The 27,639-nt window shown below is 41.6% G+C and overlaps 2 protein-coding genes across 5 annotated transcripts in view; one reads left to right on the top strand and one right to left on the bottom strand.

The window, feature by feature from the left end:
• SERAC1 (serine active site containing 1) overlaps positions 1 to 8,492 on the top strand; it is a 32,766-nt gene extending 24,274 nt beyond the window's left edge. For all 3 annotated transcript variants that reach the window (XM_044421996.1, XM_044422005.1, XM_044422010.1), the window contains 4 exons: positions 2,846 to 2,943; positions 4,277 to 4,459; positions 5,876 to 6,019; positions 6,934 to 8,492. In XM_044421996.1, the coding sequence (XP_044277931.1) occupies positions 2,846 to 2,943; positions 4,277 to 4,459; positions 5,876 to 6,019; positions 6,934 to 7,073 (565 nt within the window). In that variant the 3' untranslated portion in view covers positions 7,074 to 8,492. The remainder of the gene's footprint in view (positions 1 to 2,845; positions 2,944 to 4,276; positions 4,460 to 5,875; positions 6,020 to 6,933) is intronic.
• Positions 8,493 to 11,365: 2,873 nt separating this feature from the next.
• The window catches only part of SYNJ2 (synaptojanin 2), a 78,071-nt gene continuing 61,797 nt past the window's right edge, over positions 11,366 to 27,639 (bottom strand). The window contains exons 20-27 of one of the 2 annotated variants that reach the window (XM_044422023.1): positions 26,376 to 26,454; positions 24,513 to 24,681; positions 23,421 to 23,600; positions 22,025 to 22,159; positions 20,169 to 20,281; positions 18,712 to 18,820; positions 16,160 to 16,356; positions 11,366 to 14,471 (exon numbers count right to left, since the gene is read on the bottom strand). In XM_044422023.1, the coding sequence (XP_044277958.1) occupies positions 13,650 to 14,471; positions 16,160 to 16,356; positions 18,712 to 18,820; positions 20,169 to 20,281; positions 22,025 to 22,159; positions 23,421 to 23,600; positions 24,513 to 24,681; positions 26,376 to 26,454 (1,804 nt within the window). In that variant the 3' untranslated portion in view covers positions 11,366 to 13,649. The other variant, XM_044422032.1, reaches the window with a different exon arrangement.

Consider the following 27,639-nt stretch of genomic DNA (forward strand, 5'->3'; position numbering starts at 1 on the left):
GGACTAGAACCCAGATCATCTGAGTTATCATTGGCCAGTTATTATGGGGCCGTTTAGTCCAACAGCCCACAGCTCTCAGCAGTTTTGAACTGAGGTCCTACTCAGTCTGACTCTCTGAGATCATTTATAACTGAATATGCCAGTGGATGAACTTGTTCTGTGCGTGCAAAGTAGGTCTTGTGTTACTGTCAGAGGATGTGCCATTTCCAGATACATAATATTGATCCCTTTCAGTCATTTGAAAAGTTGTGCTTTCTGGTACAAAGACACGCTTTCTGGTTTTGCTTTAGATGCAAAAATGCCTACAAGCAGCATTTGAATTTGAGTCATTGGTAGTGTTGCTTGAGATCAAGAGTAGGCAACGTTTTGGCTTATAGCTCCTACCTGCCTTACTTAGCTATATACAGAGCAGACTTGCATTACTCAATGCAATTGACCCACAACCAGAAAACCTGTGGATCAAAATCAGAGAAATTATTAGGGAAGAACACCAAAGTACAATTCCTTTAGCAAAAAGAGTGAAAAGCCTAAATGGATTACTGAAGAAACACTAAGAACAGGCAAGAAGCAAAATGAAAAAAATGGGGTCACAATCCTGAAGGTAACGTATCAGCAACTATTTCATAGAGACTGAAAGAAGTACTAATGACCGGTGCAAAGAAACAGAAAAGAACACCAAAGGAGGGAAAACAAGAGACCACTATGAGAAGATCCAAGAAGTCAAAGGGAAATTCAATACTTAATTAGGAATGCTGAAAGGACCAATAGGGGAACATACTATCCGACCAGGGTAAAATAAAGAGAAGAGGAAGCCTATCAGGAGGAGCCTTCAGTATTAGTGATATGAAAGTTGCTCTGAATGCACATGGAAGAAATGAAGCACCCAGCGTAGATACGGTACCAACAGAACTATTCCAAGTTTCAGAGACTAAATCAGTCCAAATCATAAACCAGAATATGGCAAGAAATATGGGAAACAAAGCAATGGTCCACAGCTTGGGAATGTTCAATATACATTCCAGTTCCCAAGAAAAGATGCAAAAGAGTGCAGCATCTATAAGACCATTGCACTAATTTCCTGTGTAAGCAAAGTGGTATTCAAGGTGAAAGACTTTGCTTTTCATGGCTCAGTCAGTCATCAAAAGGAAACTACAGCCTAGAAATTAGAAAAAAGACTCAGAAGGGTAACAAGGAAGAACCTAGAAAAGTTCATCAAATATAAGGGCACTCACTGCAGACCAAGGTCAAGATAATCTACGCAGTCCCAATCACTAGATATGGCTGTTAATCTGGACAGTGAAAAAAGCTGACAGGAGGAAACAGATGCATTAAAAATGGTGCTGGAGGAGAGCTGGCGAATACCCCAGACTGACAGAAAGATGAGCAAGTTGGTCCCAGATCAAATCAAGTCAGAGTTTTCCTGGAAGCAAAAATGATGAAACTGAAAGTGACATCCTTCAGACAAAGCATGAGAAAGCAAGGCTCACTGGAGAAGACAGTAAAGGCATGGGAAGGAAAGCAGAATAAGAGGAGGAAGACCATATATGGGGTAGACTGATCCCATAAAGGAAGCCCCATCCTTGAGTTTACAAGTGCCCAAAAGGGCTGTCAAGGACAGTACACTTGGGAGAACAGTCATTTTTAGGATTGCCATCTGTCAGATAAAATTTTGTTCTGCCTTCACCTGAGCACACCTCTGCTTTGCTTCTGATTGGAAAAAAGTAGTGGAACAGAGATAAATAATTCAGGAGATGTGTATTCTCAGGTTACAAGAAGACATGAGAAGAGGTTCCTCAGTCATTATAAATTCACTCAGCCTGTTTGTATTAGATGTTCCAAACTGGCACAGTACCACAAAATGCAATTAGTCAGATAACTAAATCTCAGTCAAGCCAATAGTCTGGCACTTCTGTGCAGTTTGACTGAAATCTGCAGAAACTTTTATTACATTAAGGCTCAGTCTGTATAGATTCACAAGCAGTTCAAGAAAGATGGCAGTGCTATTTTTGGACATGGCAGCTTTTCAAGACTGAATCTGCAGTGATGCTGTGAACCCTTGAGACAGTGTCTAGAGAAGCTGTCTGGTTGTGCAATCTCTCATGCTCTTTTGTGTCAGCTCCTCAAGAGGAGCGAGTCCCTGCTGGTCTTTTGAAGCTTTAACAGCTGAAAAAGTGGGTTTGAAAGCATGGTTCAGCCCTAGCTGCAGTTCTGCACACACCTACATTGCTGAAATTCCATGGACTTCAATGCAATTTTGAAGACTGAACATGGGGTTTGCACCCAGTGTCTCTTTGGTATCCTTGCTGATTAGAATAGATGCTAAGCAGCTGCCTGCTATGAATCTGAACAGCCTAAGTAGAGTGCGTTTTACCTATTCTGGCATTTAGTTGACTGGCTTTCAAACACTCTATTTTCAAAGAAACCTTGCCAAATTGACTTATCTGTTAATTGACTCCTGTACATTTACCACAGCACCTCACATACAGAAGAGGATGCTGGGATTAATGTAGGGCCAGCCCATCATGTGGAACACTGCCCAGGCCTATTGGCCTCAGCATTGCCCTTCTTGAAGTGATGGTTTGGCCTAGATCACATGGCTGTCCTCTGGGTGTTTTGAACTTCAGCACCAGTCAGCTCTTGCCATTGTAACCAGTGTTCAAGAATCTCAGGAGTTGTTGTCCCAGCATTCTGGAGAGTAGTATTTTGGGGAAGGTATCTGGAAGTGAAAAATGGCTTGTGGTGTGCAAGTTGTGCTTTAGTTTGTTGTTTGTTAGGATCTTGAATTGAAAAACAACATCTTACTGCATCTCCATCTCCTCTTTGCTTCTTTCCTTTTCATCTGCAGGGAATCTCTTGCCTACAGGAGTACTGAGCTTCTCAAGAAACTAAGAGCTGCTGGCATTGGAGACAGACCACTTGTGTGGCTGTCGCACAGCATGGGGGGCAAGTCCATTGAGTCCTTTTGCTTCAGAGTAAACTTTTGCTTCAACTATCGCAGGCATTTCAGCCGTGCATTCTGGGTACAATAAGGCTGATTCCATTTCAGTACGATGCAGAGTTGCCGACAGCAGGTTTTACTCAAAGCACCTGTATAGTATGCCATCATGACGGTCATAAACTGTAGTAGTATAGGGTCCATAGCCACATTTCTGATGTTTGCATAAATAAAGTCTGTCCTCAGGTTGTCCCGAGCTATTTCAGGCTTGAAATTGACATTTTGATCGGGCAAACCCTGTTGAACGGTGTGGGGGACTCTGGGCAGACTGCTTGTGGTGGCCATGCACAGCGCCAGCCAAGCGCCCTGGAGTGGCTGCTGTACTTGGGCCTCCCGGGTCATGGGACTGCTGCGGCTGGCAGCCTCCCCCTGCTGCCCGCGAGGGAGCTTGCCCATTGGCAGGATGCTGTGCTTTGGGAGTTGCTTGGCTCTCAAGCAACAGCTCAGCCCCTGGACCGCTGCTGCGTCAGTGCTGCCGCCATGCGGAGAGAGGGCCTGCAGCTGCAGGGGTAATACTGCTAGGAGCACCCCACAGTGCCCAGTGCCGGCAGGAGCCTGTGGTGCATGGCCCTCAAGGTCTCTGCTGAATGCCAGCAGTGCAGCTGTGCGTTGGCCCCCCGAGCGGATTGCCCGTGCATCAGCCTTGGCATCCAGTCCCTTAGCATACTGCCTGTCAGTTGCTGTCTCTTTAGAAAAGGTTGCCAGTAAATGCCGCCTTGATTTATCCTGGCATGGGGCATTGTCACTGAGCCCACTAGGGCTTGCATGAAATAATGGAGGGCATGTGTCATCACATGGGTGCAGCTGCGCCGGCAGGAGTTGGAGTAACAAAGCTCATTGGGCATCTCTTCCTGACCTCTCCTTCTGACATACATCTGCACACAGACTGGAGCATCTTTGATTGTCCTTTTAATGGGAGGTCTGTATTTTTCAAGCATGACTCCCACATCCTCACGCAGCTGTCTTCTCCCTGCATCTGTTGCCAACCTACACATGTCTTGTGCAGCTGGAAGGCCGGGGCTTTGCGAAAGAGGGAGAGGCTGCTGAATGAGGAAGAGGGCACCACTGAGATCTTGCCAGTCCCTTCCCGCTTGTAGGCACAGGTAATGGGTAATGTCCACAGTCAAGTGAAAATGATAGACATCATTTTGGAGGAGAAAAGAGCAGCGCACAAAAACTAGATGGCTCGCTCTGTGAGCCATGGGTGATGTCATGTATCTCATACATCAGTTTAAGCATCATTCTTGCATCATCCCAACTTCATGAATACATTTTTCTCAGGTCTTCTAGTCAAGAAGATGCTGCTGGATGCTTCCATGGACCCTGAAATGGACTCCATTATAAACAACACACGGGGGATTGTGTTTTATAGTGTTCCTCATCATGGCTCCCGTTTGGCAGAATACTCAATAAATGTTAGATTTCTGCTTTTTCCTTCAGTGGAAGTCAAAGAACTCAGCAAAGGTATGTGTTTTTACATTGAATAGGGTGAGTGACCCTTCACAATATTAAGTTTTTCAGCTGCTCCTGAAATGTACTTATTTGAATCATTTATGCTGTACCTTTCCTTAGCTGAGCTCAAAGTGGCTAACTAAAACATTTAACTACTGTTTTTAGGGTTTTATTATTATAATCCTTTAGTTAAATGGCTGGGAGAGCCATTAATTAAATGGCCCTCACTGCCTAAAAGCCGCCTTGAAAAGAAAGTTTTAGTCCCCCAGCAGAAGGCCATCAAAGATGGGCATGTGGACACTTCCATGGGAGGATTTCTGGGTGCAGCCACTAGGCAGCTCCCTTCCTGGGAATGTTGAGACGCACAGCAGGGCATCTGTCAAAGATTTCAGGAGGTGGGGAGATTCATGGGGAGAAGGTGTTCCTTCAGGTATCCTGAGTGCTGAAACAGATTGGAAGCCGGTGTGATTGGCTCAGTGAGGAACTCCTATCTTCCCAATATGGGGCCCCATCATATCCTGGCTACTGACTCAACTGTTCTTTTCAGGTACTTTGCAAAGGCACCTTGCATACAGACATTACAGTAATCCAGATGTAATATAACTAAACCATTGATCCCCACAGCCAGTTTCATAATCCCAAGATCAGGAAAACTGGAGTCACAACCTAAATTGGCCACAGTTGACAGTTGGGCACCCAAGCCAAAGCAGAGTCCTGCAGAATGCCCAGTCTCAAGCTTGCATTTTCAAGGGGAGTGCTGTGCCATCCAGCACTGGCCGAGTCCTTGTCTCTTGGTCAGAACTACCAACAGTTGGGTGGATTCAGTTTCACGTTGTTTGCCTTTGTCTAGTCCACTGTTGTGTCCAGCCACCATTTAGGACCTCAGCAGCCTCCCTGCAGTGAAACAATGATAGAGTTGGGTGTCCTCTGCATCTGATGACACTGAGCATGCAAATCTCCAGTCAACCTATTCTTTCGATATTAAATAGCCTGGAGGACAAGGTGGGGTCCCATAGACTCATGCCAAGGCTCCAAGCCTGGTATCACCTCCTGGAACAATCTGACCAGGAAGGACCAGGGAATCATAACACCTTGCCCCTAAATCCTATCCTGGCAAGAAGAAAAGTACTGCTATATGTTAAATGAATGAAATAGCTACTGAATTGAAAAGCAGAAGGAACCTGGAGTGGGGGTTTGGGATGACCACATTGCAAACAAATGCTAGCTCTCTAGCAGCTTAATTATCATTCTTCCTTGGAATAACATATGCTGAGAAGTCTCCTTTAGTGATCCTTTAATCCAGTTCCCACCTATACAGCGTGTCTTCAGTGATGGAAGTACTGCAAGCACTGTTTTGCAACTATTCAGGCAGAAAGGCAGAATTTCTACAAATGGAAATAACACGTTTATTTTTCTTGGTTCTTCTAGACTCACCTGCCCTCAAAGCACTAAATGATGATTTTCTCTCATTTGCCAAGGATAAGAACTTTCCTATCTTGAGCTTTGCAGAAACATTGCCAACCCGTGTTGGTAGAATGCTGAACCTCCATGTAGTACCAGTGGAATCTGCAGGTGCGACATCTTTGGCATGCTCCCTTTACACTACATTAATCTAACAAGATAGGCGTGTTTTGTGGTATAAACAGCCAGAAGCAAAGGCCAACTGAAAATGTAATTTAAAAAATGATATTTCAGACAAAAGAATGATTGACTTCTATTTAGTGTAAAGGTGGTTTAATAATACTTGTAGTCCAGGTCTCAAGAAACCTTTTCCCATTGTTCATTGTCAATTACGTGTAACTAAAGGATTGTAGCATTAAATATCAGAACATTCTCACTAGCGCAATAAATGTAATTTCCACTAGCCCACAGTTTCCAATGTAATTAAATAAAATGGATTTTTCCAGGAGCAGTTGGGTTGGAGGATGGGTTTAACCCCTTTATCTTTGAAGTTAAAGCTGGTGTTTTCCTATATTGTATCAATGCTGTTGTGGTTATATTTTCTGTAATGTAGTGCACCAGTCTCTCCTGGCAGATGTTCATTTATTCCTGCCTGTGTGTACAAAATGTGGCCCAGGTTGTAAAAGGTTAAGCCTTTGCACCTGAAGATTTTTTCTTCTTCAAATAGTTAAAGCAGAGATTTACATGCAAAACTCTAGAACTGTATTAGGCTTACTCAACATACCTGCTGTGCTCTTCATATCATTACTGTAGCTAATCTAAATGGTGAGAGGTATTCCTGCACTTTTAAAAAGTGTATGCCTGATCACTGTACACATGTATCATCTGAAATCTGGCTAAAAGATAAATTTTAAAAATTGTTGGTCTGTTACATGTAATTGTATAAAGCCCTGATTCCAAGATAATTGTCTATTAAATGGCAAATGGAACTGTGCCCCTCCACAGGATCACACAGGGAGGTGTTACTCTAGAACGTATATCCTTTCCTTGATGCCAAATGCTGATGGGTTTTGTTTCTCTTCCAGATTTAGGCATAGGAGAGCTCATTCCAGTAGAGGTTAGTCACCTGAATATTTGCAAACCGAAGAACAAGGACTCTTTCCTCTACCTACACACCTTAAAGTTTATTCAAGATACCTTAGCAAGAGAACTGGGAAACATTTAAACTGGAACACTTTGCTTATTGTTTTTTGGTATCATGTGATTCTAACTTTTATGCTGAAAGTGTAAGTAGGTTGGCAGAGTTGCAACAAAAGGGTTTATTACTGTCAGACTGAATGTAACATCTCCTAGCAGCAAATCTCTGGAGTATATTTAATGTATGAAACAGCATAGATGCAGCATGTCTACATCTCACAAAGAAAAACCATGACAGCTTTTGTTCTCCTTTAACTGTCTTGCAAATGCTCATCTGGAAGGTTAATACACAAGAGACATCTTATTCAGTGTTTGATAAGGAAGCTGCTTCTTGAGCTTCCTGAGCATCTGTTCTTTCATCATAAGCAAAAGACCTTCCCTTCCAGAAGTGCCAGGCCTTTTCATGGCAAGCACACCACACTGGCATGATAAAGGCTTGGGCATATTTGTAAATAAGGGAGGAAAATAGTGGAGTGACAACTAAGCCTGTAAACCCAGGCAATACTTTGCAAAGGAAAATCAAGGGTACAGAAGTTCCTCTGCATTTGCTTTAAGTAAAAACACATCAGTTATAGTGCTTTTTGAAAAGCTTGGTTCAGTTTTTTCCCCCATGGTGATTAGTTTTTCCATATTTGCCTTGAGCTGTAAAAGAAAAGGGGAGTTCAAAATTGTTCTTTTATCCTGCATAAAAGGTTGAGTTCATATAGGGAGTTGTCTAACCGCTCATCATTGTCCTGGTTGTTGAGTTCACTATTTAAATAAATCTAAACCTCAAAGGGCTTAAGCCTAATCCTAGGATCATATGAATAGCCCAGCCAATTTTATTCCGTAATTTTCAGAATGCCAAGAAAGCAGAAGGGGAGAATCCTGTCCTCTGAATTCTCTGCCATTTGAGTATTTTGGAAACAAATATTAAACAATTGATTTGAACAATCGCTTCTGTGGTCAACTCTCAGTTCAGGCATTATAACAAGCCATAGTTCCATTTTCCAGGTTATCAGAAAAACCTTGCGGAAAATAGTATGCTCTATTGTGTGTTTCATCCACGTAATCTTCCCATCTCAAGTTGGTGTGATCTCTGGAAGCAAAGCAACAGACACAAGGATAATTTGGCTGTTTGAAATCATGACAAACCATATTAGCACAAACCACCTAGTTGCCAGTTGCCAAACAACCTTGGTTTGGACTGTTGCTTTCTTTAGTAAAACTTCCCTTAACTAGGGCTTGACTTTGTCATATTTGAATTAAGCCAATGTATATGTAACACAGAAAACCTTTTACAGGAAAAAGGGAACCTTTAATCGTAATGAGCTCCTGTTACCCTGTATAGAAAATAGGTGTTTATGGCTTTTGGAGCAATCTGAAGTATGCACTTCCCTCCCCAATATAGCTTGTGGCTTATACTGTAAGAGTATTTGTGCAATAATAAACTAAACTCTTTCATGTGTGCAAGTGTATATATTCAAAAGTTAAATCATTTTTAGATAAAGTCAGAAAAGTTTATGTGCTGGAGAAGCTGCTAAATGAAATGCAGTTCATAGGCTTTAAAAATGCTTTTGATTTTTAACTGCAGTTTTAACTTTATGTGCCTAAAGGTAACACAGTATCTGCAATATAAAGCCTACAGACTTTACCACACTTGATGATTCATAGCTGTGTGTATACACTGCTGCTTGAAAATGCTTGTGTGTGAAATGTTTTGAGCCAGATTTGTGAGTATTTGCACATCGTGCTACTCCACCCTGACAAACTATGGTGGGTTGGTTGGTTCACAATTACCACATTAATTGTGGTTCACAATTACCACATACCGACAGATGACTGGGCTTGCTGTGGATTATTTATCCCCTCCTTCCACCTCAGTCCACCAGGCAGTATCCCAGAGGATGCTGGGGCCATACCACCTAATCTCCCCCTCACTGCCATGATCACATGACTTTTTGGGGGGAGGGGCTAATGGTGGCTTTGTTTCCCCCTTTGATCCCCTCTTTGATTCCTCCTTTTTTGGTCAGCGGTAAAGTAGCACATTGGAAGGGCTGTCAAATGTTGAGCACAGATTTTTGAAAAATGTTCCAGTGTGTGGAGTCTTTTCTATATGGACCTACACAGATGCATCTGTGAGTCTGAAATAAAGGTGTTTGCTCAGCCATTGTGCTGGGTGTAGGCAATCTACTATCAAAATGCAGCAGGTACTAACCGCAGACATCGATCCAGAGAAACTTGAATTACATTTTATTTTCTTGGTTTTCCCTTGACAGCAGTCAAAAGTGGAGCTCTCAAGGGAAGCCAGAGGCATAGAAATCTTTGCCTATAAAAGGATGGTAACCTTTCTATCATTTGTAGCAAGAGTTTCTTGCTATGCCTGTCCTCTGTAGACTGTATTTTTTCCTCCTCCTCTCTGATACTAGCTCTGCAGGAAAGAGCAAAAGTCTACGAAAAAAAAAATGTTTGACAACTAGCTTTAAAATAATTTTGACATGGTAATAGGTGTGTGTTTTTATTTGATTGTTTGAAGGGGGCATATTTTTCATTTAATGCTTGAAAACAGTGCTCATATCGGAATACAATTTGTGGTGGGGGGAGCAAAGGTGTGGGCGGCAGCAGCAGCAGCAGCTCCACTGTGCTGGTTGAGCACTGTAAAAGGGCTGTCACAGTCAACAACAGGGACGAGATCACCAAAAGCAAGTTTTCTTTTTTGCTATTCTTGCCTTATGCCAGTTACCACTTCATTTTATCCATAATAGTCAGAATTGCAAAAATTCGAATAAAATGATGACCCACTTGTATAATACAAACCCTAGAACAGCCCATGGTTTCTCGGTGTGGCTTGCTTGAAAGAAAAAACAAAAACAGAGCAGTCACTGTGAGTGAAGCTGTCTGGGTTGGGATGTTGCAAGAACCCACTGTGGCTATTTTGGCACAGGGAGATACTGTTTTGTTCAAACCAGGTTATTCTAAGCTGCTGTGGTGGTAAATGGTTCACAAATGCAAAGCATCACTTAGTGCTGCAGTAATGTGTGTGTGTTCTTGCGTGGTGAGCAGATGAACTGGTACTAAGCTAAGGTTCTGTTTCTTTCAGTAAGAAACAGCCATGAAAATGAAATTTAATCCTATGCCCTGCAATGATTTCAAACATTTTCTGTTTTTCTAGTATTGTATCTTAAAGCAGTATTCAGATTGGAACATGGAGTTCTGGCTTATCCAGTCAGGAAAACATTTTGAAAAAGATCAGCCACTTAAGGGAACTAATTGTATCGCACGACACTTGGACTAGATAGTCTTGTTGCTTTTTTTATTTGTTTGGACTGAGTGGCATCAGGTGCAATTGATTGCATAGAGGATGTCACTGGAAAGATATAAGTTTTAATGTGGCAACTTGCCAGTCACCGTTGTAGGCTATAGTGCTGAAGGCCAGATAGTACTTCAAGTGGAGCAATAAGAATAACTTTAATTTGCAATTTATAAATCTACTTAAATTAGCTTGCCTTCTAATGCTTTTATTATCATGCAAATGATCTGCCACAAAGCTGTTAAATTATCTTTGTGGCAGAGAATATTGCCAGTAACAATAAGCTGTGCTTCTTAAAAAAGGCATTGTGTTTTATGTCGACATGCAGCCATAAATACTGACACTTCTGATTTCTTTATTAAAGGGAAAGTATTAGAGTTCTGCATTTATCCAGCAGGAGGTAAACAAAATGCAATTTCTATGTACCCACTTTTCATTTGTGCTGAAGAGTATTGCCTCTTGAGACTTTGCCTGTTGCTTAGGTGGCAAGAATTGAAAAGGATAAGTGAAAAATACAGTGAAGGAACTTTTCTGAGCAAAGTCCTGGTCCAGAAATAAGACTTTGGCAGCCCTGCCTGTGCATGGCTGTTGTCATCAATTGGCTGGCAATGTAATTGCATGATACTGACAGAAGTGGGGAACCTTAATATTTAATTTTCTGGTTGCTGACAATCTTTAATTCTAACATCACACCCCAATTTTGTATCAAAGATAGTGATCATACCTTATTTGTGAACTTTCTGGAACCACCACTCTTGGAATGGCAAATCTGAACTTGGATGACCCTTTGGCTCAATCTAGCAAGGACAGCATATGTTGTTAAACAGGAATGCTAAGCAGTGAGGGTTCTGTAAGGATTTTAATAGGTTTGTTTTCTTTTTAGACTCACAAGGAACCACTGTAATGGATGTTGCACAACTACTACGTATCTGATTCTGGTCCTTAACTTAGTTTTGTAAGCTTCTGATTAATAGAACCCACATTTAAATGTTTGAACCACTGGTTTTGGAGAAAATAAGAATTAAACTAAGTCCTTTTCTTAAAAAAAAAAAGAATTTTAATATTATTCACATCTTCAATACAAAAAGGATACTGCAAAATACATGTTACCAGGCCTACTATTTAATATGATGTTACTATTTAGGAACAATTAACATTAAAACATTATCTTTGCATTTCATCAAGTGTGATTCAGCCCTCCAAATAAATTACCGATTTTGCACATACACCAGATGCTATATGTTCACTGGGTGGGTCCAACAGGTGAATTTGTATGGTACCTTTTTAGTTAAGTATTTAAATTAATTACTTTGCCTTTAATGCACACTACTGGGCGTGTTTGCACATCCTGCTGTGAAATGCCACTGTGGTCTGATGAGTCACTGAACAACCCAGACTATTCCTCATAGACAATTGGGTTAGCTGTGGTGTTTTCTCCCTCTCATTCCCCCTCAGTTGTCCTGTTGGTTTCAGCATGTACCCCAGACACCTTTGTGACTAGATCCATCTTGACTTCTGGTCCCAGCTACCTTCTCCATGCTCCAAGTCACTACCCCTTTTCATGGCATTAGTAGACGGACAGTTACTGGCAATGGAAGCTGAAGATGGTGTGTGAGATCATGAGGAGAAATGGGGTTTTGCCACTCTAAAAGGCTCTAAAGCCGTTTCTGATAACCCATGATAAAGTTGCCCCTGTTGGGATCAAAAAATACAAATCACCGCAGTATTAACAATCCTAAAATAAGTCACAAGTTCTCAGAGTGGTTTGTGTGTGAAAAATAAGCCGTCTTTGTAGAAATTGGACCAGGTTCAGGTACATTGGTAGCTTACATTGTGCAAACCATATCATTATGTTATCAATAGCCCCAATGAATGCTTTAAACTGGGGCGGGTTCCATTCTTGGGACTGTAGTTCCAAAAGACTGAAAGCCATGGAAACTCTGGTTCAGAGACGACCCTCATGCATGCCTCTGACATTTTATATTTATGTTCTTCCTATGGCTCTCTTCCTTTCTTGCCCTAAGACAATGTGGTCTTGCTCATTCTAAGTTAGACAGAACTTGACTGCAACAGAAAACAGCAACAGATTGATATATTAGGAAAACCAGGTGTGAGGAACTCGCCAGCATTTTCTGTCTCTTAGCTGAGGCATTATTCTGGCCTCCTGTATGAATGGCAATTCCTGATACTTGGTTCCTACACCATTTCTAAATCAGGCTTTACATCAACCTCCACATTCTTACATGCTACTACCTCCATGTAGAATCAATAGCTACTTTTTTTTCCTTCACACTGAAATAGAGTGCTCGTTAGATTGAGATAGCTGCATATATTTTTAAACTCTTTTCTTCAGTTTGTGGATGTTTAGAAAACATGAAAGGGGTCGAGGTTGACAATTCCAGGAAGTGCAGTGTGATCCTAAGCATGTTTACTCAGAAAGAAGTTCCAATATGGTTGGTAGGGCATCCTTCCTAGTAAGTGTTGAGTTTCCAGAGAAATTTCCTCAGCCTTTTGTCTGTCTACTTTTCTATGCATAATAAGAGAATCCTCTGTGTTACCATTTTCATTGAAAGAAAATATGGGATAACCAGCCCTAGTACAGAAAATGAGCAAAGTGCAAACATGGAATAATTACAGCAGGAATAGTTACAATGTGCACAAGTTAAAAAAAACCACACACAAAACAAAACAAAAACACCCCCCCCAAAAAAACCCAGTTGCCACTGAATTTACTATATGTGCTGAATCAGAATTCAGTGGAAGGAGTGTAATGTACCATACATGTCTTGCTGAACTTAATGTTTCTAGTAGCAAAACAATGAAAATAAAACGGACTCCATTACAGCCAGTCCCTGAGTTACAAACGTCCAAGTTAAGAACAACCCATACTTACGAACAAACTGTCATAACGTCTTATTAATGGTTTTAATTTAAACAAATTACTGCAGAAAATCATAATTACCATAGAGAGGGCCTCCAAAACATCAGAGATGGAGGATGCAAAAGGATAGAGAGGAAGACCTCCAAAGCATGCCTTCCTGCCCCACCCATCTGGAGAGGAAAATCTCCAGCATTTCCTTGTTGCAAAGAGGAGGCACTGGTGAGTTTGGGTGTGCAGCAGGGCTAGAGATATTTGTGGTTTTTCCACTTTCACGGGGGGTCCTATACCCTTAACGCCTGTGAATGCAGAGGACTGACTATACATGATCTGACTTAAAGATGAGTTTCTACTTTCTCAGGAATGGAACTTGTTTGTAACCCGGGGACTGCCAGTATTATGATGAGGTGGTTATAGGAAAAGACAAGAAAATGGGGTCATAGTAAATTGGAGCCCATGTCAACACAGGCATTTTGATTTTGCTTGACAGCAAGCTGCTCATCAGGACTTTTAGATAAAGTGTCACTGTTGCCATCTTCACCAAATGTAACCCAGTGACTGAAATCTCTTGGACTGGAAGGTTTTGAATCTTTGGGATCATTCACTGGGTTTACTGGCAATGGCTGAGTCACTGGCTGATACGCAGCAAAGTCAACTTCCAGGTCTAACAGACTGGTAGTGTTTCCCATAAGATGAGCACTGTCTGAAAGCTGCTGTTGCTGGTTGTGAGAGAGTGGAGGCGCTTGCTGGCCACCAGTTAACTCTGAAGCAGTGGGCTTCAAGAGCTTAGAGCTCTTGCCTTCTGAGCTAGCCATGACTGCTGTTGCTGGAAAAGAGGACTCACCAGGAGAAAGTGGCAAGGCATCAGAATCCTGTATTACAGAACAGAGTTCTGATGGACTGTTGTTATTATTGGAATTAAAAGTTAAACCCTTAAGAAATAGGCTGTCACTGCTCTGGAGTACATGCAGGTGAAAATCAGCAGGAGCAGACTTCTTTCTCCTTGGCGGAACTCTTGGAGTGTAGGTAGAGTTCTGAGAAGGAATGTTAGAACTTTCCTCGAAAAGACAAAGTGCAGCTGGCTGCCTTTCTGTGCTCTTCCTCCTCTCGAGGATTTTGCCAGGGGTCATTGTTCTTGGCTTTGGAACAGGCGTGGCCCTTGTAGGACTAGTAACAGTTCCAGCTTCAGGGCAAAATTCTGGCAACGCGAAGGAGAGGTGACCTGTTGATGGTTCAAGTGGCTCTTCTGGAGACAGGGGCTAAGAAAAAAATGACAAGATTAAAATCAATCAGCCTTTCACTAGGAACGGGGAAATGGTTAAGAAAAGCACAATTGCATTCCCTTCCCGCTCTCCCCACAATTAAAGTTAGCTTTAGCATGTTAAAGCAAGGTTGATGTGTTATTGACTCGCGTTAAATTTATTTGTTTATTATATTTTTACCCCACCATCAGCTGAAAGACTGTTGGCCTTCTATGTTTCTGTACATGCAATAGTCTGTATAGCAGCTGTACAACTTGGTTGTAATAATCCAATAAACTTGGATTATTAAAGAAAATCCACCTATTTAAAATTAGTAACTTTCTAGCTCTTGCTGTTTAAACTGTGAGAACAACTGTATGCTTAGGTGACTCTGGAGATTTGCAAAACTTATAGGGAACTTAAAAAAAAACCTAATCTAAGGGAAGGGATCTTTCTCCAGGCAGCCCAGGCAGACTGTGCATGCTTGGCAGTCAATTGGAAAGGAATGCCCAGGGGATGGGGGCAGAATGACACACAGGTGAAAGGGAAGCGAAATGCGGACAACCAGTGAAGAAAGCATAAATACAACCTTCCACTCTCCTCCTCCTTTTTTGTCTCTTTCTCCAGTGTCCTTTCCTTCTCTGGGAAATGGAGGAATGGACTTATAGATATAAAAATGGTTGTGAGAGCAATCTCATTGTCTGGGCAGGTTTATTCCAAAGAGATTGGAAGAACATCACAATGTTCTTGGTCCAGGCTGACTGAAGTGCCTGAACAAGAACAATACTCTTGGGCAATAGGGAAGTACAGCAACATTTCAGGTCCCATTTGTTTACTTCAGGGACAGTCCAAGATGAGGTAAAGGACAAGGTGATGCCACATACAGAAGTGGACTGGGCCAGTCAGCAGTTGAGCCTCACTGGTCACTACCACTGAATCTAAGGGTAGCAGACTAGCGTGGTGGGTGCAGGACAAGTATGCCAACATCTTACAACTGCTCTGCTCTTCCCAACTTCCTCTGCTGAAGGAAGCTACCTCGCTGTCCCTCATGGAAGGACCAGCCCAGCTAATAGCCTATACACCTGACCCTTTTTATGATTCCTAAGTAGCTACAGCTCTCCTTCAGCCTCCATGGTATCTCTTATTAAAAATACAAACAAACAATGAACCTGCAAGGTTCAGCAAAACAGTGTTCAAATGTTCCAGATAATCATAATTCTGTGCATGAAACTGGTATTTTTTCAATAGAATCTTGGTTTTCTTGAGCAACTTTGCCTATGGTCAAAAGGAAAGTGGAAGGCATGAGCAGAATGCTTTTGAAAGCAAGTATTGGTACATTTAAATCTTTTCTTATGGGTGCTACATCTGTTCCCATGGTAAAAACAGTTTGCTTAGACATATTCAGAACAGGTATATACATCCTAGAGGAAACCTGATGTGTTTTGACTGTCATACCTTTGTTTCTACATGCAGGCATAATACTAGCATTTCTTAAAGACTGTTATGCAATAAGGAATGCTGCAGGGATGTTGTTTGACAGGTAAAACCTTCAACCTTCAGCTCAGCACCAACCAAAAAATTGCTGAATTACTGATTGCACATACACACCCCAGACATGCCTTTGGAAAGTTGACAGCCTATAGGCTGTATCAAGGAATTCTTTTATGCTGGTGAAGAGCATAACACTAAGACATAGATATACGTACTGGCTTCCCTCCTATCCTCTGCAAGGGTACTGGTTTCTTAGTGGCTGGAACTTTTGGTGGCGGTCGCTGAGGTATGAACGCTGGGGCTGGTTGCAGGTTTTGAAGTGGTGCTGCTTTTGGAACACTGAGGAAAGTCTCAGGCTTTATGGCAGTTTGCGTTCTTACTGGAATGGGTGCCAGCACTTCCTCTGGTGTCACTGAAACACAAATGGCAGTAATCAGTAATATACCAGGTCCATTCAAGGTACCATTTTTATCCATTGTGACTTGGCACTTTCTGGGCTGAAAATGGACAGCCAACATGAGAATTTATGAAGCTTCCTACTAATGGGCATTTGTAATTTTTGTGATAAATGAATAAAAGTAGTGCCGATTTAAGGACTTCCTATTTAATTATGTACATTAGGAGAAGCTGAGGACAGGGCCAAGCATCTCTGGCATTTCCAGAGGTTGGCCTGGCGAAGATCCCTGCCTGAAAATGCTGGAGTGCTGCTGCCAGTCAGTGCAGCCAATAAAGCTGACCTGGACAAACCAAAAGCCTCACTTACTTCTGATGTCATGTTTTGACATATACCTTGCACCGAACGTGTTAAATGACTTTTAAAAACCTGATTTTGTAGGGACCTTTCATTATACAGCCATACTGATTATTTTAAAAAATAAATAAAATGTGCAACTCTTTGCTTTGATCAAGCCAGATGAAAAGCAAAAAGGAAGCAATAATGAGATCAAGACAAGAACTGGGTTTTTAAGATAATAAATGTACAGCTTTGCTCTGTAGATGAGGATGCTGAAATAAATTATTTCATCTCCCCATAAGATTACTTTGGCTCATAGCTCTGCAGACTCAACCTAAGTTATAAGAAAAATATATATAAATTCTGCTTGCCATACAGCCCACACTCAGTAATAAAATCACTGCAGTCCTGAAAGGAACCAGAACAAGAGCCAGTGTGGCGTAATGGTGTTGGGCTGGGACTTGGGAGATCCGAGTTCTAGTTTCTCACTTATGATGCTCACTGGGTGACTCTGGGCCTGTCACTGACTCTCAGCCTAACCTACCTCACAGGGCTGGTGTAAGGATACAATTGAGGACCAAATAAGCTGATTTGGGTTCCTGGGAGGAAAGAAGTCAGCATATAAATGTATTTTTCATAAATAAATACAGTGAACAGCTGTCATGCACATTACAACAGTGGCGTGTAACAGCCATCATTCCAACAGTCTTCCAGAACACAGTCATAATATAACAATGGAGTGGCTTCTATAGGCCTGTGAGGGTCTTGCAAACAGAAACTGATTAGGTCTCTGGCTGATCAACAATACTACTGTACAGTACTCACAAATCCTCGTATTATGAGAAGAGTATCACTGTCACATCATACGCTATGTTTGTATGTCAGAGGAAGCCAGGAATCCTAAATTATTAAACGCTAATGTCCAAAATCACACAACCCATTAGCACTTTTCTCTCCATGTGAATAGATAAGCAAACAAAAAGGACACATAGCATAGCTTCCCATCACACTGAAATCCAGATTTATGGTTAAATAGTCCCAAACAAGCCAGCATTGGTAGTCAGTTTTAAACTAGGGCTTGAAGCTGTCTTGTGAATCCAGAATTACTTCTCTGAGTAATTAACCAAAGCCTCAGTTTTTTGATATGACATGGGAAACTGTGCTTAACTGCAGCTATTGAGTTTGTTCATCTGCTTGCATAAAAGTAGAAACGAACAGGCTGCATACACAACCATGCTGCTCAGGCACATAATAAACAGTAATTCAAGTAAGTAATTCATTACTTCCTATGATAGACAAAAGCAGGCATAAGCACTTCCTGCTGGCCCAGAGCCATGCTATGCAATATGGGTGATTTGCTATGGTGAGCAACTTTACACATTGTAGCTGCCAGCTGGAGCAACTACTACACTTTCAAGTGGTCTCCCTTCTGAATCTGTAATCCATGAATTGGATCTGAATAGTAGTGTCGATATTGGATGACAGATGCTTCAATAACAGGGAGAATGCACAAAGCCAGAAACATTTCCCTCTTTTTTCCATGTGCTCAGTACAAAGGAATGTAGAAGGATTTATTTGAAGTCTTATAGATCACTTGAAAACCATGCAAACTACCAGCAGCCTGAAAACCACAATTTAAGAATTGCTGTGGTAAGGGAACACTTTTGCAATACTGGCAAATTGAGGCCAAACAGGAACCATTTCAATTAGTGGAACCATTTTCACATAGTGCATTAACGCACACACACCCCTCTGTAGAAACTTAAGTGTCTCTCCTTAAATGTAAGAGTTTTGGCATGAAATTTGAAAACATATGTGTTGAATTAACGAGGTCTAGCTGAAAGGAAAAAATAAGTTTAAGTCAAAACAAAAAGACCAGTGCTATTATGAGACAAATGGGAAGTGTGCTTCCCACACTCTATTATATAGAAAATTACTATTGTTGTAATCAAATTTGATGTGGACACCTAAAAGAGATGTTTCTTAAGTCTCAGTTATGGTGAACGTTTTAGTGGAAAGCTGAGTCTGCCTTACCTCCTTTTGCTTGCAACAAACACCGAATGGCTTCCTCCGCTTCCTGAGGGGTGGTGGTTTTGATCTGCTTGACATTATATGGCTTACTGATACCAGTCCGTGATTTTGGCTTACAAGAGTTTAAAATAAAACACAAGAAAAGCAAGAATGAGCCCAGAAGAACATCATACACACACAGGGTGGAAACATGAAAGGAAGTTTACTGTTTTCAGACCAACTAGCTCTTTTCTAGTGATCATGGATTAATGCAAAGTAAGCCCTGCCATGGGAAGCAAGCTGTTCTTTCAGGAATGCCTCTTTCCCACTCTGCCCACATATTTTCCCAAGGTGAGCTATGTAGGGCGACTGCTTCAGACACTGCACTGTAGGGTCACCAGGTGTCTGGAATTCTGTGCCCAGGCAAAGCTATTCAGAAACCCCACTTATGTGATTTAGAAACTGGCAAAGACTGAGCCTTAAGAAGGCTTTCCCTCACATGATGGCAAATGTGAATGGCTCAAAGCATGTAGCAAGCAGCATTCTTGGCTGTTGATTTGTATTGTACTGCTTTTGAAATGTTTTTGTTTGTAGTTTTGGTGTAGAGATTTAAATTTTATGCTGCTTTGAGAATTTTAATAATAAATGGAATATATGTTGAAAAATGAACCTCTGCCATGGTTCATCTTGCCAGCAGTACAAGTATTTTTATTTACTCATCCATTCATTTAAAAATACAAATAATGCAACATTAGATGGAATATGCAATAAAAAGTGGCCAAAGATAAGCAGACGCACAATTTGCAGACATAAAAACAAACTCTTTAGGAATTTCACTTAAGAAATTGCAATAGTGAAAGTTGAGTTTTGAAGACTTTTTTGAATGCCAGAGGTGAAGAAGCCTTATTAACTAGAAGAGAGTTCCACAACTGAGGGATCGCCAACAAGAAGGCCCCATATTTTGTGTTTGCTGGTCAAAGTAAACAAGTAAGTAGGAATCTGGCACAAATGTCAGATTCTGGGCAAGGTCCTACAGATACTGGCTACTTAAGGCAACCAGTAGCTGGCAAACCAGGGCTGTTGCACAATCCTTTCTTAATGTCACTACTGAGGCCACACAACTTACTGGGATCGGCCACGATACTAGGATGACTACGTCATGTTACTGCCTTCATCCCAGTTTCTTAGTCTACCACAATAGTTAGCTGCTTATCAGCATCATATGTTGGAAAGATCATTTTGTGTGAACAGTTTTTAACATGGCTACTTCACACGCATCTGTGTCTATATGTTTCAGCCCATCGCTGCAAATACCCTTTCAGCATTCTCATCCCTGAGGTAATGGCTATTCTACAACTGCAGAATCTCATAGAAGCGTCCTAGCCAAATACTATGTACTACACCACAGTGCTATACTGTCTACATTAAAGTCTGGCATGGTCTTCTTTTAATGGCTGGAACAACTGAGGGGAGCTACTCACTGGTTGCTGCGGTGCCCCTGGAAGAAGCTTTGCAGTCTGCAGGATGGACGACAGGGAGTGGCCTGATGAAGCAATAGATCCATCTGATGGGGATTTTTTAACAGATACTGGAGCTGCAGGAAAGGGAACATGAACACTTTTCTAATGTTTGATGCATGAGTTGTATAAGGAACTGCTGACAGTGAAAATGCTGCAGTCCAATGCTGATACCTTTCCAATGCTAGATTTCAAGCATTCTGATAGCTGGATGGGGCCAGAGAATGGAACACGATGTGGGGCAGAGCTAGGTGGACCCCAGCAGGACCAAAGGCTAACAATAAAGCTTTCTGTTGGCTTGCAATGGCAGAAAGGGTGGGCTGACTCTGCCTGGGATTCTAAGGAGCGGGGAAACGGCTACATATGGAGTAGAATTAAAATCAACCCACAGCTGCTGCTTCCACCATCACCAAATCACCCAGTGGCTTTGCAACTGCCGATCTTGCTTCCCTCAGCTGAGCAGAATCTGGCGATGGGTGGCTGTGAAGGAAGCACACACATGCAACCTGGAGTCTCTCACATGGGAAATGGTGAGTTGTGGTTGTGATTAGCAATCCTTAGCATGGACACATGAGCTATAACCAGTTTAAGCATATGCACAAAGTGAAAATACTAGCAGCTGACTTTTTTTTGTGGGGGGAGGAAGTTCTGGCTATCTGGTTAATGCTAGAGTAAATCTTAAAACCCTTTGGGATCTTTAATTTTTTTCTTTAAAAAAGGAACAAAAAGAAGCATATGAAAAAGTGAAATCTAAGCATTTCTGTAGTTGTAGATGTAATAACTTTTCTACAGAAAAATTCAAGGGAAATCATTTGGGATTTAGCTTCAGTGACCTGCAGCTCCACTAAAGTGGCATCTTTATGGAAAATCAGAAGCAGTGAACTTAAAGCCCACCAGATGCTATTGAAACACAATTCCCATCATCCCAGATGACTGGCCTTGTTGACTGAGGCTGATAGGAGGGCCACAGGTTACCCACCCTGGATTAATGAGCAAAATTCTTAAAGAACAATCAAGAGTCTTGTGATACCTTAGAGATTAAGGGTGCAAATCTATGCATGTTTAGACAAAAAATTAGGGCCGGGGAATGCTGGAAGTTGTAAGTCTTTTCCCCCCATCTCAACATGCATAGAATTGCAGCCTAACAAATTTATTACAGCCTGATAAATTTACTAGTTTTTAAGTTGTAGCAACATGTTTTATTTTTTGCTGCAATAGATCAATAGGATGATTCCTCTAGAAAGTGTGACGGTTCTCCAAAAGCTCCCCCATCTCTTTCCTGCCATATAGCCATAATTTACTGAATGTCAACTACATGGACAGTGACAATGAGAAAATGCTGAACAGTATCTTTCCACTTAAAGGAAAGAATCTTCACTCGGAATAAAAGAATCAGTTGCTAATCTAAAACGTGAGGCCAAATACCAAAGGCAATTAATAACCCAGTCCCATGCACTCAAAAGTAAGTTCTACAGATGGCTGCTGACATAAGACTAAAACTGTAAAGATTTATGTGTGTAACACTTCAATCTTTATGTAAGTACATGGGCATAAGTGTCATCAGCTTCAAGGCAGAATTTAATGTCCGCACTATGTGTCTATTGTGACTCCACAAGGCTGCTGAAAATTAAAGAAGATGGTATGGGACATAGATGTTGGCTTTCCAAGAATCAAAAGCTTCATTTTTCTATCTTTTTAAAGCAAGTTTCCAGACCTTATGATTGTGACGATCAGTTTGCCAGTTTGTGGATGGTGCCTGATTAAAAAAAAAGATGTCAGAAAGGTTTTGGCACAGAGGAAGCAAAAACATGGACACTCACCTGGAGGAGGAGGCCGCTGTGGAGGATGAGGCTGGCGAGGCCTCCCAGGGACAGAGAGAGACCTGCTAGGGGAACGACGACAAGGCTCCCCATTTCCTTCTAGCTCTGGTTTTAGTTCAGCCAGATCAGTATCATCTGGGAAACACACCAGAAATCATTTATACATGGAACACGGAATTGTATGAATAGAAAGCCTGGATATTACCTGACATTTCTTATGGGGGAACAGCTAGCTACAGGTGGCAAGCTCCCCTTTGCACTGTGCAGGTGTTCCTGAAATGCAGGAGCTTTCTGTGTCAGGGGTTTGGGCCACACGGCTTGCTCTAAAGGCACAATGACACAGCTTTCTTTCTGAAACGGAATGCATGGATAGTAACTCCCACAAAGCACGCATGTGGTTATTCATGAATGCCCTGGCATGTGGCACAAGAACTACACTGCTGGGACATGATGAAGGAGACAGAGATGAGCAGACTCAAGAGACTCTAGCCCCAGCCTCTTGCAACCTGGTAGCCTCTGGAAGTTTCGGACTACAACTTACAGCATGCCTAACCATTGGATGTGCTGGCTTGGCTGCTTGGAAGTGAAATCCAAAGTGTCTGAAGGGCATGTTGGGGAAAGCTGCTCTGGTCAATGTCAAGTAGTCATTTGTTGTCTGATGCCAAAAGTGGCTTTTGACAAATGACTGCAATGGAATTGATTTCCATGTTCAATTACATTTGAGGTATGTAATTATGTCTGTCAGCTTTTATTGTTAATAACCAAAGGCAATGCCAATATAAGTCACCAGGAAGAAGGAGCATTTTCAAAAATACAAATAATCAAAAAATAGAATAACAAAAATCCCCCAAAACAGCATTCCTCAGCCTGGTGCCCTCCAGGTGTGTCAGACGACAAGTCTCATAATTCCTCATCAGCACGGTCATTGTCTGGTTTCTTTTTTACCAGAAGACTTAGTGGTGCTGGCTGGGGATTATGGGAGGAATGCCACATGGCTGCAGCCTGGGCTGGCCCCACTGGAATTCCAGAAGATGTATCCTCACTCTCCCTAAGCTTGGCTTTTGGCTCTAAAGCCTGTAGCAGTTTGTTGGCTGACTTCTAGCAGGCTCTTACCTGAAATTCTGGTTACATAAATAAATTTTCATCTAGTGTTATATGCTTCCAGGTTTACATAATGCAGCACAAGCAAAACATGCTTAGTTATGAATTAAGCTAAGTATAAATGAATGAGCTAAATTTACATAAAATGAACATGTACTTTCATGACCAGGAAAACTGGACCTTCCCCCCACCAACAGTCCTTCATATAGCAAGGCATGCCTCAAAACCTTGCTTCGAATGGGTCTTATTACTATGGTTACTCCTGGTCCACCTATAAAGAAATAACCAAGGTTACCTTTCTGTGAATGCAACTTCCTTCCAGCAAAGTGAGATTTGTTTGCATGTTCTGTGGATGCCGCTGTCAAATATTCAGGCCCATCCAACAACTCTTCCACGGCTAATGGCATTTCTGTTGCAAGAGCTAACTGAGGCAATATGTCATCCAAATAATCATCCTCATCATCTAGGATATCACCTATGTCAGATTAAAACAAAGTAAATATTGGTGGGCAAATGGGAGAACAGGAATACGTTCTGTTTATTTCCTTACTCTTGTTATAATTTCTGCCAAAAAGAAAGGTATCTTTTAGAAGAGATATGAGGCAGTATTCTTCCACAGACAGCATAGATAAGGAGATGGCATAGCTACTTAGATCTGGTTCCGAAGGGCTACATGAGACGCTTCCACATATGCACCAGTGCTGCTGAGCCCCCTCCTCTGAAAGTGGTCCTAGCATGCAGCCCAACAAGTTCCTTCTGAAAAACCTCTCAATGCAACAGGAGGAGCTGCAGCTAGGAAAAACTGAGATGCAAAGGTTCTGCATCCCTAGGTTACGTATCATGAGATGTGAGCTCAGAATGGTTGGGGAAGACAAACCTAGACTAGTAACCTAAGAGCAAGCCATGGCTTAGGAGTCCAGGTTGTCCTTCCCCCAATCCTTTCCAATTACAGGGTTGGATGTCACAATAATCTTTATTGTGGACCTTTACTGATTTTATAATACTGTTCTGTTTTATGACTTTTAATTTTATTAATTGTTTTGTGTAGTTTTATTGTGTGAGCTGCCTAGGGAGGCCATTCTGGCAGTTATAGCTGGCATATAATTATGTGAATGAACAAACAAGCAAGCAAGCAATCTGAGGATGGATCATTCCTGCTTTGCTTAATTCAGTGGGAGCATTAGTTTGCTGGGAGCCAACATGTCTACTCCCACTTATTCACAATTAGACAAGACATAAAAACCAGGCCACAAAGTGCTGCAGGTCTCATCAAAGCATCATTGGTTACTTTCCTGATTCCTAAGATACCAATCAAGAATACACACAGAGGCAGTGCCAAGCCAAGAACTGACCAGTCAGAGCTCCATGTACAGCTTATGCCACATACCTTCTGATTCATAATCTAAACACGAGAAATCAAAATTTTCCTCCAGTAGGCAGGAGTTTGCCGTGGGTGACATGGGGGCGATGCTGTCTCGTTTCCTAGCAATTTCCTCCTGGAGACCCTTCAGCCAGTCTTTGGTCTTAGGCCAAATCTTTACAGTCTTGCCATTGATCTGCATCAAAGATGCCCACAAAAAGAATCAATTATTTTTCACTTGATTAATCAAACTATTATGTGTAAATGAGACCTGGGCATCAACACAATGTAAGGCGACATTCTGTTCAGTAATCAAAAGACAAAAGGTTTCAACTATACATGATAAAGGGCATAGCTGGAACTCTTGATTGACTAACTTAACAGTTAATAGTTACTTGATTTATTATTTGTTCCACACATACATTATGATGATATATAAAAGTAGACCTCTATTGACAACCATTCAGGCCAGTATCCTGCTTTTGACACTGCCAAGCCCAGCTACTTGATAGGACTAATATAGGGTATGGATATAGTATTATTTTCTGTCTTTGCACTTCCTAAATGCCAGCTGCTTTAAGGAAACCCCAAACAATTGATAGATGGCCCAAATTCTTTGTGGAATCTTACACTTTTTGTCCTTTGAGTACTCGTTGATTTTTGTTTTGTTTGGCAATCCTTACTTAAAATGGATGAAGGAGATGCAGACCCATGGGCCAGGACATTAAATCACTTCCCTTTAAAGCACCTGCTAAGATGTGTTAAGTTCTCTCAAGTGTTCTGCTGTGATGGGCAAACATAAGCCTCACTTCCTAGTTCATATGATTTGAACTACTTGCAAAACTACACCTTCAGCCACATCTTCTGTCAATACTTCTCTTTCCTTAGCAGAGCAGACTTAATTTCTTTAACATTTCCTTGTATCGAAGATGCTGCACACACCTGATGATTTTTGTTACTCTTCGTCTTCAAAAGTGAATCATATGAGTGAATACAGGAAAAGCAAATGAAATGTGTTTTCTGCATTTGCACACCTTACTAACACTTGCAACCTCCTTCAGTCTCTTTTCCAGGTTTATACTATCTTACCATCTTACCAGCATGTTTTGGATGGCAGAAGCACGTGATAGTGACATCCAGGTTCATCCAGGATCTAGCTTCAGGACATCCAGGAACCAGCTTCAATTATATAATGTCATTTAGTTCCAAATATTTGCCCTGCATCTCCTGCCAATCTGCCAGTACCTCTGTGCTTTCCTTTTTATGTTATGAGAATAATTTTTGGAACAGCATTCCATGGAGGAACATAACCTCCTTTTCAAAGGCCAAGTAGATAGCACTGATTCAATCCATTCTTGCACACATCATTAATATTCTTGAAACTCGAGAAGCCTTGAAGTTCATTCAGCAAAATGTCACTGCAGAATCCATTCAGAATAGTAAAATAAATTGCCACAGCAAACACAGCAAGGGTTGCAGAGGCCGCACATGCATGGCACATCGGAGGCAAATGAATTTACAGTGACGTGAGCATCTGGTGAAGTAGGCTCTCGCCCAACAAAAGCTCATGCCACAGTAAATGAATTCAGTCTTTAAGGCACAACAGGAGCCATCCTTGTTTGAACTGTTGTCAGGTCTATCAGCTTACCATTTTCTGAGCATTTCTCTGGAGCCCCTTTTAGTAGCTGACATTTTAAAAAACTGGTCAACCTGAAATGACAAGCTGGCACGTGGGGAAATGTCTCCTCTATATAGGAAATGATGTCTCTAAAATGTCTTGCATTCAATGAAATCAAAGAGAATAGTGGATGTGAACCTTCTCTATCAGCTTAGATGCTACTTCTGCACTCAGGTGTCTATAACAGTCATGTGGATACATTTTTTCTTTACCTTGATGCCATCTACATCAAGTACATGAAGAGCAGACCTGCTCTCTGCAAATGTAACCAGCATTTGACCTCCATTGATCCTGACAAGAATACCAAAAAACAAAAAGGTGGTAAATCAACTGTACACATTTCTATTACTTTCTGAATTCAACCTTATAGATAGCATCACTGCCTCAAACATATTTGGGATTGATGTTATAAAGTTCATCAGAGTGAATGATTCTGTACGTGCACCTGGCCAAATACCCGTTGCTCTAGGACAATCTCAAAGTTAATTCACATAATGTTTTCTCACTTTAAAAAGGAGAAAGCAGATTCAGCATTTAAACAGAAGGAAGGAAGAGAAGAAGCCACATGAGTGACTTGGATATTTTTGTTCAATACTTCACATGTAACCTTTGGACTGGAAATCTGTCTATCTCATAATAAGAGCTATGATGGATGGTTGGAACCAAAGGCCTACATCCTCATCTCCACAGTGGCAACTGGATGCCTCTAAGAAGCTCACAAGCACAGCACCTCTCTCCAGCAACTGGTATTCCAAGGCCTCTGAACCTGAGCTTCTTCCACTGTGAGATACAAATGCAATCGATGAATAGTACTTTACACTTCATTATTGGCTTAGACGCCCAGGTTACCACTTGCTCCCCACTCTCTCTTTTGTACATGTGATATTCCAAGGGACCTCCAGATCATTCCTTCCAACTCTGAGTTTGCAAGGAACTAATTCTGCAACAGCTTTAAAAGGCAGCATTGGCTGCCTTGAGCAACTTGAGCTTCTAAATTCAATTGATGTTGCTCTCTCTTTTAATAGTCTCCCTATCTTTCCAGGCCATGTGAACCCAGTGGTTCTTGAACCTGAACCTAAGTGTAAGGGGTGCTGGGTATCAAGGGTCAGGGGCTTAGTGGAAAAGAGCACAGTAGGTCTCAGGTGCAGTTGTAATGTCAGATACCAAATAATAAATTGTAGGTAATATAAACCGTTTCCTCTTTAGCACACTGCAGTGACCGATATGATGATCTACTCAATGACCTAGTTCACAAGTACCAGCAATCTATGAATTGTTTAAACCATGGGTTGTCAGGGCTGTGACTTCTATGCATTCACCATTTATGTTCCGAAGTTGGTTTAATCAATAATCCAGGAATGTTTAGTTTCTGGGTGGTTTCATGTGACATCTGTATTCAGAACTCTGGCTTGCTGAGGGCCAAACAACCCAGAATCTTAACCCAAGAACAAACCATGGGTAATTACTGGGTTAACT

This window comes from Varanus komodoensis, unplaced genomic scaffold (assembly GCF_004798865.1).
Source record: "Varanus komodoensis strain SLA01 unplaced genomic scaffold, ASM479886v1 scaffold1, whole genome shotgun sequence".
Lineage (NCBI taxonomy): Eukaryota > Metazoa > Chordata > Lepidosauria > Squamata > Varanidae > Varanus > Varanus komodoensis.